At 40.2% G+C, this 16,281-nt stretch overlaps 1 protein-coding gene across 3 annotated transcripts in view; it reads left to right on the forward strand.

Moving 5' to 3' along the window:
• Positions 1–270: 270 nt before the first annotated feature.
• Brd8 (Bromodomain containing 8) overlaps positions 271–16,281 on the forward strand; it is an 82,245-nt gene continuing 66,234 nt past the window's right edge. For all 3 annotated transcript variants that reach the window (XM_083126695.1, XM_083126696.1, XM_083126697.1), the window contains exon 1: positions 271–414. In XM_083126695.1, the coding sequence (XP_082982821.1) occupies positions 396–414 (19 nt within the window). In that variant the 5' untranslated portion in view covers positions 271–395. The remainder of the gene's footprint in view (positions 415–16,281) is intronic.

A 16,281-nucleotide genomic window follows, 5' to 3' on the forward strand; every position in this document is an offset into this window, starting at 1 on the left:
CACACACCTACTTTGAACGACAGACTTTGAGTAGTTCAGGAAAGTCCCACCAGATGTCATATCGGATAATATTTATAGAGATTCATCAATTTGTCCTTCAACACAGAAAAAAAAAAATAAGCATAATTATTTCACAAGCTTTTCGTTTCTATTTATACAAGATGTAACTTTATCTTCATGACACACAGTAATGAGGATGTTTATCAGTTCCATGTATACAAGAAGAACGCGAACGTATTTGTATGAACGGATATATTACACTTAACATGACGGTAGAGGACATTTAGTTACAACAGTGTTTGTATAGAATGAAAGGAAAGAGAAGTATTTGTGATTGTCAAGAAAAAATATTGTATTCCAATTTCTAAAACCTATAGGGAAGTAAGAATCTGAATATGGCAGCAGTACAAGAGAGTAAGTTTTAGTATTATTTTGGAAGATTAATAATCCTATAACTTGAAGTAGCAAAATAAATTTCCACAACAGAACTGCTACATACTTTTTTACTTCTAAATTCATTATTTTTTTCCTCCTTGTAATTATTTATAATTCATTGCCATCATTTTAGATAACTACATTAAAGTCTAACGCAGTTGTGAAAATTAACAAGCCAGCCGAAAATTTATTTTTTCCACCTACATTGAACACACTACGTTCTTTACTAAGAAGTTTACAACCTCCATTCCCTTCGTGATAAAACATTTTCGCCCACATAAATCCATTGCAATAAATTTTAAGTACACATTCTTTGGAAATGTCCACAAAGTAAGAAATTTTAGCGGGTGGACAAATGTATGCTGAATCTTTATTAATGAATGAAGCAACTGTGCCCTTTGTGACAAGTCTTTTGACTGGACAATTATCGATGCCAGTTCCTGCATTTTATAATTTGTGCAGATGCTTGAGTCTGGTATACAGTGTATAAAATATTTTGGTAAATGTCTGTTATATCGGAGACACATTTCTTCATGTTTACAGAAGAAACTACGGTACTTGTCTAGTAAAGGCCGAACATGTCACTCGTTTATTTCCTTCCTTTAGCATTGATACTTACCTATTCTGCATCGCGGAAGATTTTTCAAGGTGAGGTTATGCCTTTTTCCATAAAATAGTGTCAACTTTTCATATTACAAGTCATTATTTGTCTTCCAGAGGTTATGCCTTTTTCCATAAAATAGTGTCAAATTTTCATATTACAAGTCATTATTTGTCTTCATTGTTATGCTTGGGTAACAGACAATATGGCATGCACTCGTCATGGATCATCGCACGTCGTGCGATTTGGAGTGGGTATGCAGTGTTTCAACCTTCTTAACCGAAAGATACCTACTTTCGTGTTTATTATGTCATCATAAACCATTGACGGATAGCCCCAAAACCATTCACGATAGCCCCAAAAACCAACCACGATAGCCCCACGAACCATTGATGGATAACCCCAAAAACCATTCACGATAGCCCCACAGACCATTTCCGGCAAGGTTAGGTTAGGTAAGCATAGTTAAAAAAAATAATTTAAAAATTCTCGTAAAAAAAGGCACATTTGGAAACACTGCCGAGACCGCGTAACTTTAGACACTTGCGCCATCTGCACGTATATAATGGAAACAACGGCCTAATGTTACAGAAGATGCAAGTTTCTTACGTAACAACTGATTATTTATTGTTCTGCAGCATTATATGGTGAAGTTTTTAGTTTCCGCGAAAGAAAATACCTTGAAGAACCTCGACAATGATACAGAAAGTGATTGCAGTAAGTAGTTTCTCCTGTAAATTTGAAGAAATCCGTTCGGGCGATAATAGACAACAAAATAAGCACTTTTGATATAATAAACTTGCATTTTGTGCAAAGAGACAACATTATGCCTTTGTTTCCATTATGTACCTGCAGATAGCGCAAGCGTCGAAAGTCACGCGGTCTCGCCAGTGTTTGCAAATGTGCCTGTTTTTACGAGATTTTTTTTTAAAATTATGCTTACATCACCTAACCCAACCTAACCTAACCTTGCTGGAAATGGTCCATGGGGCTATCCTGAATGGTTTTTGGGGCTATCCGTCAATGGTTCATGGGGCTATCGTGAATGGTTTTTGGGGCTATCCGTCAATGGTTCGTAGGGCTATTGTGAATGGTTTTTGGGGCTATCCGTCAATGGTTTGTGATGACATAATGAACACGAAAGTAGGTATTTTTCAGTTAAGAAGGTTGAAAACTGCATACCCACTCCAAATCAACAAAACACAAGCACGAAGCACGATGATCTACAGCTGTGTGTGCCATATTGTATGTTCCTCAACGGAAGAAAGGAACCAAAAGAATTACTCGTAATGTAAAAAATCGAAGTTATTTCCGTGTAAAAAGCATAATGGCACCTTCAACTATACACAATTGGTAAGTACGAACCATCCGAAACACAAAATATCCGATTTTAATGTGTCTCCGATATAACACACATTTACCAATATTTTTCCCTCGTACAGATTTAGAGTTTAAACGTGCTATTAATAGGTTTGGTAATGGTTCCGAATGTTTAATGATTTTTTTTTCAAAGATTCATAGAATGATGAAGTATTGCATAATTGTAGAAATGATTCTTACAGTAAATTTGAACCTTGAATGTAATTAGCACTGTTTACAGATCTGAATAGTCGTAGGGTAGGTTGGGGTAATTTGGGTACATAATTCAGCATTTTTCAAAATTTTAATACCCATGATAATATTTTGTAAAACTATCAAAGACGGGAAACATCTGTAACTTGTTTATTCTGTAATTGTTGACATTCGTACTTACCTATTCTGCATTGCAAAAGATTGTTTAACAAGGGATTTTGCTGTTTTTTAACTAAATTTGTTCGTTCTTTTATTGCTTCCTGAACATGCAAAATGGCAGGCAAATTTTGACTCGTGTTGTCGATATGGTGTGTTTCAAACGGCAAAGTAGTGTTTCAACCTTGTTAACAGAAAAATTCCCGCATAGCCCTGGAAAAACCATTCACGATGGCCCCACACACCATCACGGTAACGTTAGGTGAGGTTGCTTTAGGTTGGGCAATATAGTGAAAAAACTACCCCAAAAATCATTCTGGATCGTATAACCATCCACGAATAGCCCCAAAAACCATTCATGATAGCCCCACACACCATCACGGTAATGTACGTCATCAGATGCTCGCAACATCCAGTTCAAGTACATGGATGGAAATGCAAGCAACAGCTTTCATGCATCGGACGGTCATTATTATAGAAAAATACATGAATTTGTGGCCAAATACATTCTACAACCTTCCGAAATTCCACAAACTCAATTCCTTTATTACTTTCTCCTGTAAATTTGAAGAAATTCGTTTCCCGGCTTTGATAGTTTTACCAAAATTTTTAATGATCTTGATATATGTTAACAATCTGACTTTCCCCACTGGTTTAATATCACTTTTATAAAAATTAACCTTTTATTGTTACCATAGTAATACTTTGTTTACCTATACCCAAATTACCCCAGGGACGGGGGAAAGTGGGTATAATATGAAACATACATTCTAAACTTACTTTGAAGACATTATGTAACCAAATTACCTTGTCCACAGGTAAATACAAGTAACCATACAAGTAACCTAGGAAAGACAAAATATACTAACGTGCGAAGAATATTATTTATTTATCAAATTAGATAACAAATACATGAATGAAAAGATGAAAAACAGATAAAACGTGTAGCCTAAATGAAGTTGCAATAGAATGGAATTACTTGTTACATTTAAAATACTTCCCATTAAAATCAGGGACAGAAAACACTTGACAGGTTTGTCCTTCATCCACCCACTCAATATGATCTTTTTATGGGAAGATATACAGGGTGTTTCGTAAGTTCGTTTACAACGCTTGGGAGGTGATTGTACGAGTGAAAATAAGGTGGAAAGTTCATGTAACGAAATTCCGGAAACGGCTTTGTTGCTGAGTTATTGACGTTTGAAAACGTGGGAAAATGATTGTCCGAAGTGAATAATGGCAAAACGGGTGGAGAGAAGTCGTCGGTGTTGGGCGGTCCACTAAGAAATTGGGTACGCTCTTGTCAATAATTCACGTGGCAATGTTGTGCAATGTCGGCGCAAGGGATTCCCCAAAGGATGCGAACGAAGATGTTGACGGGAGTGGGGTGGGTGTACGTTCTGCGTGAGCTGGTATCGACGAAAATTGGCATGTGTTGAATGGCACCAAAAAACAAAGAAAATTTCCTGAGTGAAGGGCACCATGATGTAAAAATGAAAAAATGAACTGTCATAGGTTGCATACCATGAAGGGCAGATGGGTGTCCGTGTGATCTGACGTTAAGTACCACATTTCCCGCTAGGGGCGCCAACAGTGTAGGTTTCCTCATGAAGGAGCGCATGTGTCTGTGCGATTCGTGCTTCAGGTGCTGTGCCAGCAGCAGGTTGTTAAACATTCACGGTTGAATGGAAAGACGTGAGGTTCTTGAAGAATAGTGTTGGGCAAACATTTGACCTAGCAGTGTTACGTGTTAATTCTTAGCCACAGTCCATCGTGTTCTGTGAAGTGTACTAGTGTTAACGGCCAAAAACACTTGCCTGGTGTAAGGGATGGCTGCATACACGTCCCAAGAGCTGGCGAACATGCATCTGATTTATGGGGAGGCTGGAGGTAATAGCCGTGCTGCAAGGTGTCTGTATGGGGCACGTTTTCCAAATAGGGTGTTACCATCGCACACCTTATTTCAAACTGTAGACACTCGACTTCGGGTAAGAGGATCAGTGTTGCCAACTTCCTTGGGAAGTTGGACGACTGTGAAGTGTGCAAACACGACAGTTTGTGGAAGATGTGCTAACTGCAGTGATGGATCATCCAGGCACCAGTACGCATGCACTAGCCCACGAACGAAACACCTCCCATGTGAATGTGTGGCGAGTCCTGGCAGCAGAGGGGATGCACCCATACAAATTGAAGAAAGTGCAAGACCTTTTACCTCGGGACTTTGGCCCACGTGACGACTTTTGCCAATGGTTTGTTCATCAAATTGAAACTATCCCCAGTTTTCAGAATACAGTACTATGGACTGATGAGGCTATCTTCACGAAAACTGGTGTGTTCAATAGTAAAAACAGTCATGTGTGGGAACATGAAAATCCACATGCACTGCTAGTGGCACATAATCAGCACAGATTTGCAGTGAATGTGTGGTGTGGGAAACTGCATGACTATTTGATTGGACCGTACATTGTCCCTGTTCGCCTATGTGGACACCACTTATCAAGCATTTCTCAGTGCGGTATGTGCGCCATTTCGTTAATACCGTATTCCACAACCAGTGCATTGGCAGAGGAGGGCCTGTGCCATGGCCACCTCGATCGCCTGATATTACGCCCCTGGATTTCTTCCTCTGGGGAGAGAAGAAACGCCTCATTTATGAATCACCTGTCATGTCAGCCGAGGACCTCGTTGCCCGTATCAATGTAGCTGCAGCATCGATAGCAGAAATGCCGGGGTTGTTGGGTTGCACTAGACAATCCTTGATTCGCCGTTGTCCCCTCTGTTTGGAAGTACAAGGGTCGTTCAAGGTTGACCGGGACTTTTATTTCTGCAGAGGAAATAGGTAGCAGAAGAAACACCAAACTATGTCAGTTTTTCAAAGTATTCTCCGTGCGTGCCGAGGCACCGTTGCCATCGTTCTGGCAGCTCCCAAATTTCTTTGGCGTAGAAAGAACTTGGTTGTTGTCGTAGCCACTGGAGGACATCGCTCCACAGTGCTTCGTCTGTCGTGAATTTCTTCCCTCCCAGATGGTCTTTAAGGGGTGCAAACAAATGATAATCACTGGGGGCTAAATCTGGACTGTAGGAGGGATGGGGCAGAACTTCCCAGCGCATGTCGGCCAGAGTTGTTGTTGTCACATTGGCCGTGTGAGGACGGGCATTGTCATGGAGAAGAATGACATTTCCAGACAACATCCCAGGTCTTTTCTTGCGAATGTACTTTCGTACAACACTACTCAACAATGTGGAGTAATACTGGGCTTTAATTGTGCTCCCTTTGTCCAGAAAATCCACATGGATAATGCCCTTTATGTCCCAGAAGACACTTGCCATGATCTTTCCAGCGGACAGCTGCGTTTTGCTTTTCTTGGGGGCCGGGGAACCTTTATGCTGCCACTCCATGCTGCGTCTTTTGGTCTCTGGGGTTGAATTGTGCAACCACGTTTCATCACACGTGATGATGGATTGCAACAATTCATCACCTTCTGCTTGAAACCGATTCAGAAGCTGTTCACAGACCATCCTGCGTGTCCACTTCTGATCGAATGTCAGCTGGCGGGGAACCCACCTTGCACAGATTTTGCGGAAGCGTAAATGGTCGTGAATGATTGTCTCAACACTCCCGACACTGATATTCACCTCAGCAGCAATATCCCACACTGTTACTCGCCTGTTCTCAAGAATCATTTGCTCAACACGTGCGATATTCACTGGTGTGACTGCATTCGGGCGAATGTGTCCATGCGCTTCATTTGTCACCAGCTCCCGTCCTTCGCGAAACTGCTCACACCATTCATACACTCTTGTCCGCGACATCGTTTGTTCACCATACTGTGCTTGCAATCTTCTGAAAATCTCAGCTGGTTTCACTTTCTCCTTCACGAGAAATTTGATTACACATCGCTGCTCCACAGCCACAGACACACTGCTTGCCACCATGTTCGCTGCAACTGCTGTGCATGCGCGAAATACATCATGCCGGGCGCTTGTTACTCGCGAAGGAATACATTACGTCACCCGCACGTTTCATCATGATCCGGCTATTCATCGATTTTTTACGTACGAAAATCCCGGTTAACCTTGAACGACCCTTGTACATGGTGGACACTTTGAATTCCATCTGTGATGAGGTTCCCTTCACATCTCCATTAAGCATACTGTGTGCCCTTCAGAGTATGCAACCTATGACAGTTCATTTTTTCGTTTTTACATCATGGTGCCCTTCACTCAGGAAATTTTCTTTGTTTTTTGGTGCCATTCAACACATGCCAATTTTCGTCGATACCAGCTCACGCAGAACGCACACCCACCCCACTCCCGTCAACATCTTCGTTCGCGTCCCTTGGGGAATCCCTTGCGCCGACATTGCACAACATTGCCACGTGATTTATTGACAAGAGCGTGCCCAATTTCTTAGTGGACCGCCCAACACCGACGACTTCTCTCCGCCCGTTTTGCCATTATTCACTTCGGACAATCATTTTCCCACGTTTTCAAACGTCAATAACTCGGCAACAAAGCCATTTCCGGAATTTCGTTAAATGAACTTTCCACCTTATTTTCACTCGTACAATCACCTCCCAAGCATTGTAAACGAACTTACGAAACACCCTGTAGAAGTACCTTCTGCTTTACATTTCGTAAGAAACTTGACAGAGTAGCAATTTATGCTCCGAGCATCTTGGGTTATGACCTGCCCCCTGTATTCTTTTACAACCTGTCCACATTCACTTTGGTAGTTTACAGCCACCCATGACCCTGTTGTGATATTACATTCTAATAAGCTTTATTATTTCTAATATTCTTTATATATGTCCGTGGCATGATCTAAAAAAGAACATTGAGGTTATAGAGCGACCACAAGCTTTCCCTTCTTCCCTTCAGCTCGGGCCATAAGGAAACATGGTCCACTCTCCCCCTCCTCTCCTCACGGGAGTACGGTGCACAGGAGTCGCGGGTCTGCACATGTTTTTTTTGCTTGTGATTCCACTATAGTTTTCAGATAACCAATTGTTGCACCCAAATTATCCCACATCACTTATTTGTAATTTATTTAAAAATCCTTTTTGATACATCAATAAACTTTTTAAAAATATGTTCCTGAATTATGTAATGTACACATACATTAATTTGGGAGCTGTTCGATTGCTTTTTTGTGAACTGCAACCTGTTAAAAATGGCGAATCAGCTGATCAAAATTTTGACTAAAACTTGATAATATTTTTCTTCTGTAGACATCAGTGTTGCCAACTCAAAATTTTCACATAATATCATACAAAATACTGTTACAAACAATATATATGAAATTGGCATTGATACTCAATTTAGTATTAAATACAGGATGTCAGGGCTTCAGGTAAACACAAAGAACATGCTATAACTTTCGAACGAATTGATAGAAATGTGCAAGCAAAAACTTATTCGATAGGAAATATCTTCAAAGATTTTATAGCCAAAACGACAACACTGCAACTGTCATGCTGCACGTTGCATGATGGGAAATTGAAAAAAATGTTAGGTATCGGACCGCACTTGCTTGCTTTGTTATTTAAGATGTGGACACCACAGCGGAAAGTGCAGTGCGTGCTTTGGCTAGCTGAATTGAAATCCGTTACACGTGTTCAGTGCCGTGTCAGAATGGAATGGAATGTGGATCCTTCCACACGCAAAACCATTTATGAGTAGGACAAGACTCTAAAGCAGCGGTGGCCAACCTTTTTTGGTTTGAGGGCTAATTTACATTTCAAAAATCACTGGCGGTCTACTTATCTTATTAGACCTAACGACGAGAGCCTAAAAAAGGAAGCAAAGGGCCAAATCCATAAAATTGACATTGATTATTTTATTTTATGTATTTATTTATTTACATATTTATGAAATAAGTTTTGGCTTCAGTACTGTGGGCCTGGCACTTGTTTTAGGCTGTATCTCCCCAGTTCATCATTAGCATCCTTTCATTCTTTTAATGAGAAGGTAATATTTTTTCTTTTACATAAACATAATTACCACAATTTTATTCTTTCATAAACACTCTTTTTAACGAAAGTATTTCACTTGTTGCTGGGCATCAGTAAAAAAATTACACAACTATTTTGTACTTTTCAGCAGTCAGTTCGCTTGTTTCCAGACACTTGACACTGCATTCCGCCAATGAGTTTATCATGTTGCAAGTCATTATGACGTTACTGCTACTATCAAGCAGGAAATCAAGTGATCATCAGTTAATCTATTCCTCTCCTTTGATTTTATAGCATTCATTGTAGAGAACGCTGACTCACATAGATATGTAGATCCGAAAAATGCAGTCAAATAAAATGCCACTTTGCGAATATTTGGATAGAAGTCTTCACACAATAGTTTCCAGATTTCTGATAGTTGCTATCAGTTGCTCTTGCTTTCAAGTAAATGTCGCAGCGGAAATTCAATATTTCTTCTTCTACTTTACTGGGGTCTCCTTCCACTAATTGCGATATTTGAGAACAGAGTTCATCCATGGATTCAGTTTTCATTTCCTGAAATGGGAAGGCCATGAATAATCATCTTTCAAATTCCATGCGAAAATCATCCAGTTGCGTTGCAAAAGACTCGAAACTGGGAAATGTTTTACCCCTGCACTCATCTTCCATACAACTGAAGTTTTTCAAATCACCCTTCCTTAGCTGAGTAGCAAACATCGTAATTCTTTCCCGAAATTCTTAATCACACTCATAACTTCAATCAGAGATTTGTTTTCTTTCTTGTAAGCTCAAATTTACTTAATTTAGCTTTTCGGTTATATCACAAAGAAATGACAGTTTCAGACCCCATTGCTGGTCTTCTAACTCACGACAACATTCCCCTCTTGATTTCAAGAATTCTCTAATTTCTGGAAGAAGGCTCCTGAACCTTCTTAAAAATACAGTGCGACTGAACCAATGCACATCTGTGTGCAAAAGAAGATCTATGTTCAGCTCCACATTCTTCGAGTAAAGCTCGAAACTTACGTCTCTGTAAGCTCCTGGCTCGAGTTGACAATGTTGAATGCTGGGATCATAACATCATCTGAACTCAGAATTTTGGAACATAACACTTGCTGATGAATGATAAGATTATTATGTGATTCAACAAAGAAAGAAATTAACTGTTACAACAAAGCTCTTTTCCTGATACAACAGTTGAAAATACAGAGAGGTAAGCAATAAAATGTTTTGTGATTATGTATAATAAAATCCGTATAATATGACAGAGCACCGCAGGCTACCTCTTGCGGCTTGCCGGTCAACGCGTTGGTCACCCCTGCTCTAAAGGAAACCGGCAGTTTGCTGTCTCAGGGAGGGAAGTATCCAAAGAAGCACGTAACTGAAGAGACTGTTGAACGTGTTTGGGACTCGTTCTGCAGGAGTCCACAGAAGTCGGTAAGACAGGCAAGTAGAGAACTAGGGATTCCTCGGTCAACAGTACACGATATTGTCCACAAACATCTACGTTTGCGTGCGTACAAAGTGCAACTGCTTTAAGACCTTAAGCCAGATGATCCACAGAAGAGAACAGACTTCGCTGTGACAATGCTGACTCGCATTGAAGAAGATGAAAATTTTCTTGATAAGGTGTTTGTTTGTAGAATCTTTCCAGGTAGTACCATGAAAAGAAACTAGTACCTCTGGGCCTGATGCCATATTGAAGGCCTCACCATAGAGCTGGAACTACAGACACAGCAACAAATTTGGATATCATACAGGACCTTTAATTCACTTGACATTATACAATAATTAAATACGTTTGCACACACACTGATGAATACAAAAGCCCACATCTGACAGGCTAACTGAAAATGTCCTTCCCATTGCCGAGAGCCGACATACACCATGCCGCTGTGCTATGAATATCGCGCTCCCATAATTCCGCTCGCTCACAAGAAGTTCCCAGCAGGAGTAAAAGGAAAACAAATGAGGAGCGGAAAGCAAAATTACATACAATCTTAAACATTCTTCCCCTCGTTGGAATGCACAGCATCCAAACTAAATCATGAAAATTCAATTGATCTTCCCATCCGGAAGAGGTACAATCTTGCTGAGAGCCCTTCCGTAAACTTCATCCTTGGTGCGAACCGTGGCTACACGAACTAAATTGTCTTTCCCTGGAAACACTTCTTCTATATTGCCCATTTTCCAGGATGGTGGTAGGTTGTCTTCTTTCAGAAGCACAAGTAGTCCTGGTTGCATTTTGGGCTGCGTGGTTGTCCACTTCTGACGCTGTTGCATACCTTGAAGATAGTCTTGGGACCAGTTTCTCTAAACCCTTTGTTGAAACTTTTGAACTCGTTGCCACCTGGAACGTCTATTTTCCTTGAGATCAGTTAAGTCTGGTTGAGGCAAGGAAGTGAGTGGACCACCAATAAGAAAGTGGCCTGGGGTGAGGTAATTAAATTCTTCATGAGAGTCAGGTAAGGATGTAAGAGGTCGAGAGTTTAAGCAAGCTTCGATTTGGCACAAAAGAGTTGATAGCTCTTTGTATGTCAGTACAGCATTTTTGGCGACTCTACCAAGTTGGTACTTCATGGATTTTATAGTGCTTTCCCAGACACCACCGAATGATGGGCGACGTGGAGGTGAATTTTTCCACTGAAAGTGGAAAATCTTCATTGAATCTTTGTAATTGAAATAGCAATTGAAGCTTCTGAAGTTCGTTCTTCGCTCCCTGAAATATTGTAGCATTATCGCTAACAATGGTGGAACACTTACCTCGCCTTGCTGCAAAGCTTCGCAATGCTGCTATGAAAGCTTCAGAAATAAGGTATGTTAGTTACTAGCTCAAGATGTATTGCTCTAGTGACTAGACATGTAAAATGAGCGATGTAGCATTTCTTAGTGATTTTACTCCTGATTGGCCCTACTTTGATGACATATGGACCGGCATAGTTTATGCCCACATGATAAATGTCTTGCTAGGTGTAACTCTCATGGATGGGAGATGTCCCATTAGCTGTTGTGCTGCGGATGCCTTCAAACGGTAACAAGTTTAATACTGATGAATGATTTGCTTAATAACTTGTCATATTCTAGGTATCCAGTACCTTTCTCAAATGGATGAGATTAACAATTGAGGTGCTGCGTGCATCAATCGTTCATGCTGTGAGGCAATTAGTAGACTGGTGAAGTGACTCTTTGGATGTAAAACGATTTGATGCTTGCTGCTGAATTCCAAGTCGCTATTTTCTAGCCTACCTCCAACACGAAGAATTTCCTGATTATCCAGAAAGGGTTGTAAGTCCTTGAGGATAATTTTGTTGAATACTTGCCCTTTGGCAGTGAGATCATTTGTCTCTTGATGAAAGAACGAAATTTGTGTCATAACGACACATGTTTGAGTGGCATCTTCAATGTCAATTGAAGTAAGTAGATCGCATTGTTTGTTACTTGCATTTTTACAATTGCGAATGAATCTTTTACAGAGCGCTACAATCTTTAACAATTTGAAAAATTTAGAAAAATTGTTTATTATTGCCTCTGATTGCAGATGAGACACCAGTGTGGTTACAGGAAGCTTTCGTTGTTCAGGAATATCTTTGTTGTTCAGACTTGTGTCAGATGAGAATGATGGCCAGCACATTTCATTTTCTTGCAACCAAGCTGGACCATGAGATTATAGCGAATGATGATGAAGATCTTGAGGTTTAACTCCACGGGAGATTAAATGAAGGGGCAGGGGGGAAAACGATGAATGTTCATTCGAGACGATTTGCCAGGAAATGAAAAGCAAGTATTTCTATTCATAAATACGCCATTATATGCCAAAATAATTATTTTTAAGTATCTTTTTACTCCCACAGATGTAGTTAACAATAGGAAAATGTTACTGGAGAATCAGAGGGAACCAAAAAAGAGTAATAAGCAAAATTATGCCGAAAAATGTGGTTTTAATTCTACATTGCAGGTGTGCACTAATGAACAAAGACAAAATGAGAGTAACACTAAAACATTAAAAAGAGTGATGTTTGTTATTTATCAAACTATCACCAAAATGAAAAAAAGTTGGATCAGTCTTGGGGGTAACTCACAAACTATTCCTCATCATCAACTAAGTAGTCCACATACAGGTCCTCATCATTGTCTACTGTAGCGTTGGTGGTTAGCATGGTCTCGATAACTGTTGAGTCTCTGGGTTGGTGAAAAGTCGCTTCAAATCCTGGAGATCCTTGTACTTGGGCAAAGGAATGGGCAGCAGTCCATCGTACAGGTTTCTCAAAATGGTTCTAGGTGAAGTGGAGATCCCTTTGTTCTTTCCTCGCTTCGGTGGTCACCACATAACATCAGCACGCAAGTAAGTGCTAAGATAGGTATTGTGGTAGATCATTTTGGTAGGGTTTTCAGCTCGTATCTCCAAACAACGCACTGGCCTGGTAGGAAATGGACATTTTGGCAGGTAAATTGGCTTCAAGAACTCAGTCCACGTCTTGAAGAGCTCCTTCGTTCAGTTTAACACAACAAATGGCGTTGGTTTGTGTCTGCTGCTCCTTATTACATCTCTTCATTCGTCCGGCAACTCAACATAGGACTGTTGATTTATGTAGCTCATGTTTTTATCACACTCTAAGTAGGAGTGGGCCCTAATTGGAAAAAACATGTTGATGGCATCGAAATGACGTTTTTCTGTCACGAGATGGTGGAGGTATCGAATGACAGTATAGTTCTTGTTCTGGCCAGCAAAAGAACCACAAAAGATGACCACGCAACAAACTTTTTCCAGCAAAAAGTTGTGCACAAAACTGTCGACCATAGAGCACACATCATCTGACACTTTATGAGCAACAGTCTCATCGTACATGAAGAAAACTGAATCACCAGAGGAAAGGATGTGAATATTGAAGGTGTAGCTCAACTGACGGTTATAGTACACATCATGGTGGTAATGTTGGGGGTCGGTAATTTTTTCTGAAAATACATGCTAACTGCAGCTATGGTGTCATCCTTTCTACTCTTCTTTTTGTATAACTTCTTGAGGGAATAAAACTTCTGAGCTTTCAGTAAATGAAGTTTGTGTTCTGTTTCCAGTCTTGAGAGTTCTGTTTCTCTTTTTGATTTTTCGGAGTCATTGATGCCAGCTTCAACCACAGCTTTTTGCGACTTGTACGAGTCACTTCCTCTGTTGAGATGGGAACGTGATGTCAATGCAAACAGATTATGACATATTTATAAACATATATACAAGTTCCAACCACAACTGTACCAATATAATTAAAGTTGTCTGCGACATCTTGCACATAATTTGAAATAACAAACATTTAAAAATCTTAATATGTAAACAAATATTAAGCAAACATTCAGGTTCGTCACAAATAGTACACAATAGAACTGATCACAACGCTGCACGATTCAACACATGTACAACGAACAACTGGAATACCCTTCCCATAGCGCTAACCAGTTTCAGTGAGGCACACATTATTTAACAGAAAACACTCATCATTCTTCCCCCGATGCTCGGACTTTCATCGTTTTCCCGCCTTGCCCCGTATGTTTGAATGCATTTTTCAGGCACTTCTCACCGTTTTCCCAACCAAGGCCGTTCGCATTCTTATAGTACAGCTTCTGAGCTATCAGATGGTGCTGCGATCTCAAAATGGGCGAAAAATCGAAATTCATCGTTTTTCCCCCTGGGTCTTCAAATCTGCTGGATTTTCCTTGGATGAAACTTTGAGTAAGCTCCTGAATTTGCGCTACTCTGTTGGATACAAAAGGCTTCCATCTGCTTACTGGGTGATCTAAGCCATGCCAGAACTATTTGTGAATCTGTCCACAAATAAACATTGTCAATATTAAGTCTCAAAATTGGCAGAATCTTGTTGAGTCATTTGGCCAATAAGACTGAAGCGCACAGTTCTAATCTAGGAAGAACAGTTTTCTTGATCGGAGCGACCTGTGATTTTGAGCACAGTAAGTGCACTTCCGTGTAATCTTCTTCGTTCGTTGAACGAACATACAAGCAACTGCCATAATTTTTCTCCGATGCATCGGAAAGCCATGAATTTGTATTTTCTTGACACAACCAGGTGCTAGGATGAAACGTGGTATTTGCATTTCACTGATGACTGGTAGCTGCGAATGAAGATGAACTCATTCAACTTGCAGGTTTTCTGGAAGTGGATCATCCCAGTTTATGTTGTGAAGCCACAACTGTTGGAAAAAATACTTATACTTTATTGTTACTGGTGAAAGTAGTTCAATTAGATCAAATATCTGGGCAATAACACTGGCTACTTGACGTTTGGTTAGTTTGTGTGACATCATGTTAACAGACTTGGTTCCAATGTTAATCATGAAAGTGTCTGCTGAGGGATGCCAAGAAACTCGTAGAGTTTTAATACCCTCTATATGAAAATGAATAAGATTTTGTGTCTCTCTCAGTGATTCTGGAATAGCGTTGAGTACTTCAGTGTTGTTGGAGCACCACTTTTGTAAGATGAATCCTCCTCTTTTGAGAAGTTCTGATAGATCTTGATAAAGTTGAAACGCACCTTGCACGCTACTGCTTCCTCCAACGTAATCATCATCATAATAATCACACTGTAACACTTGAGATGCATGTGGGAAGTTAACTGCTTTGTCTTCGGCTACCTGCTTCAGGCATTGCTAAAAAGGCATTTGATGTAAGCCCATACGAGACCGTATTCAATTGAAATACTGTTATGAGTTCCTGAGGAGAGTTTCTCTACAGAATGCATTGCAGTAGCCTGTCATCTGGAGGTATAAGTATCATTTGCTGTATCACAAACCAATGCCACTTTGTGAGTTCGGAATCTCAGAACAATGGAAAACAAATCTTCCTGTATGGTAGGTCCAATCATTTGTATGCTATTTATTGATTCACCGCTTGTTCATGGCGAGCTCCCATAAAAAAAAAAAAAAAAAAAACACGTATTTTTGTTGTACTGGAATCCTTGAAAACACAATGATGCGGAATGTAAAATTTTGTTGTCATTTGTTTGTACTTCATTTAAATTTCATATGGGTTCCATGTGCCCTAGCTCGTAATATTCTTGCATACATTCTGTATAATCAGGCCTTAATTGTGGTTGACGTTGAAGCCTCGTTTCTAATTGGTGAAATCGGGTTAATGCAGAGTGTGAGGAGTCACCTAACACTGAATGATCCTTACGTAATGGCAGCCTGACCATATAACGGCCACTTTCATCTCGTGTTACATTTCGCTGAAAATGTTGCTCGCAAGCAATTTCTTCTGGTGATTGCAGTTTCGCGTGGATCTCTATGGTCCAGAACTGTTGCAGTTGCGAGCTGAGAGAATCTTCCTTTCTCGTGAAAAATGACCTAGTAACACTGTTGCTAGAAGATGTTACCGAAATTTTCCCTGCAATAATCCATCCAAACTCTTTGTCTTGCAGAATAGGGAAATTTACTGGTCTTGTTCTCTTTTCAGGCTTCATGACGGTAAAGAAAACCTCTGCACCAAGCAGAATCTGTATTTTGCCCAGCAAACAAAAGTTTGGGTCTGCTAAACGAATATCTGTTGGAATGTTCCATTCA

The sequence above is a fragment of the Lepisma saccharinum genome, chromosome 8 (assembly GCF_977018435.1).
Source record: "Lepisma saccharinum chromosome 8, izLepSacc3.1, whole genome shotgun sequence".
Classification (NCBI taxonomy): Eukaryota; Metazoa; Arthropoda; class Insecta; order Zygentoma; family Lepismatidae; genus Lepisma; species Lepisma saccharinum.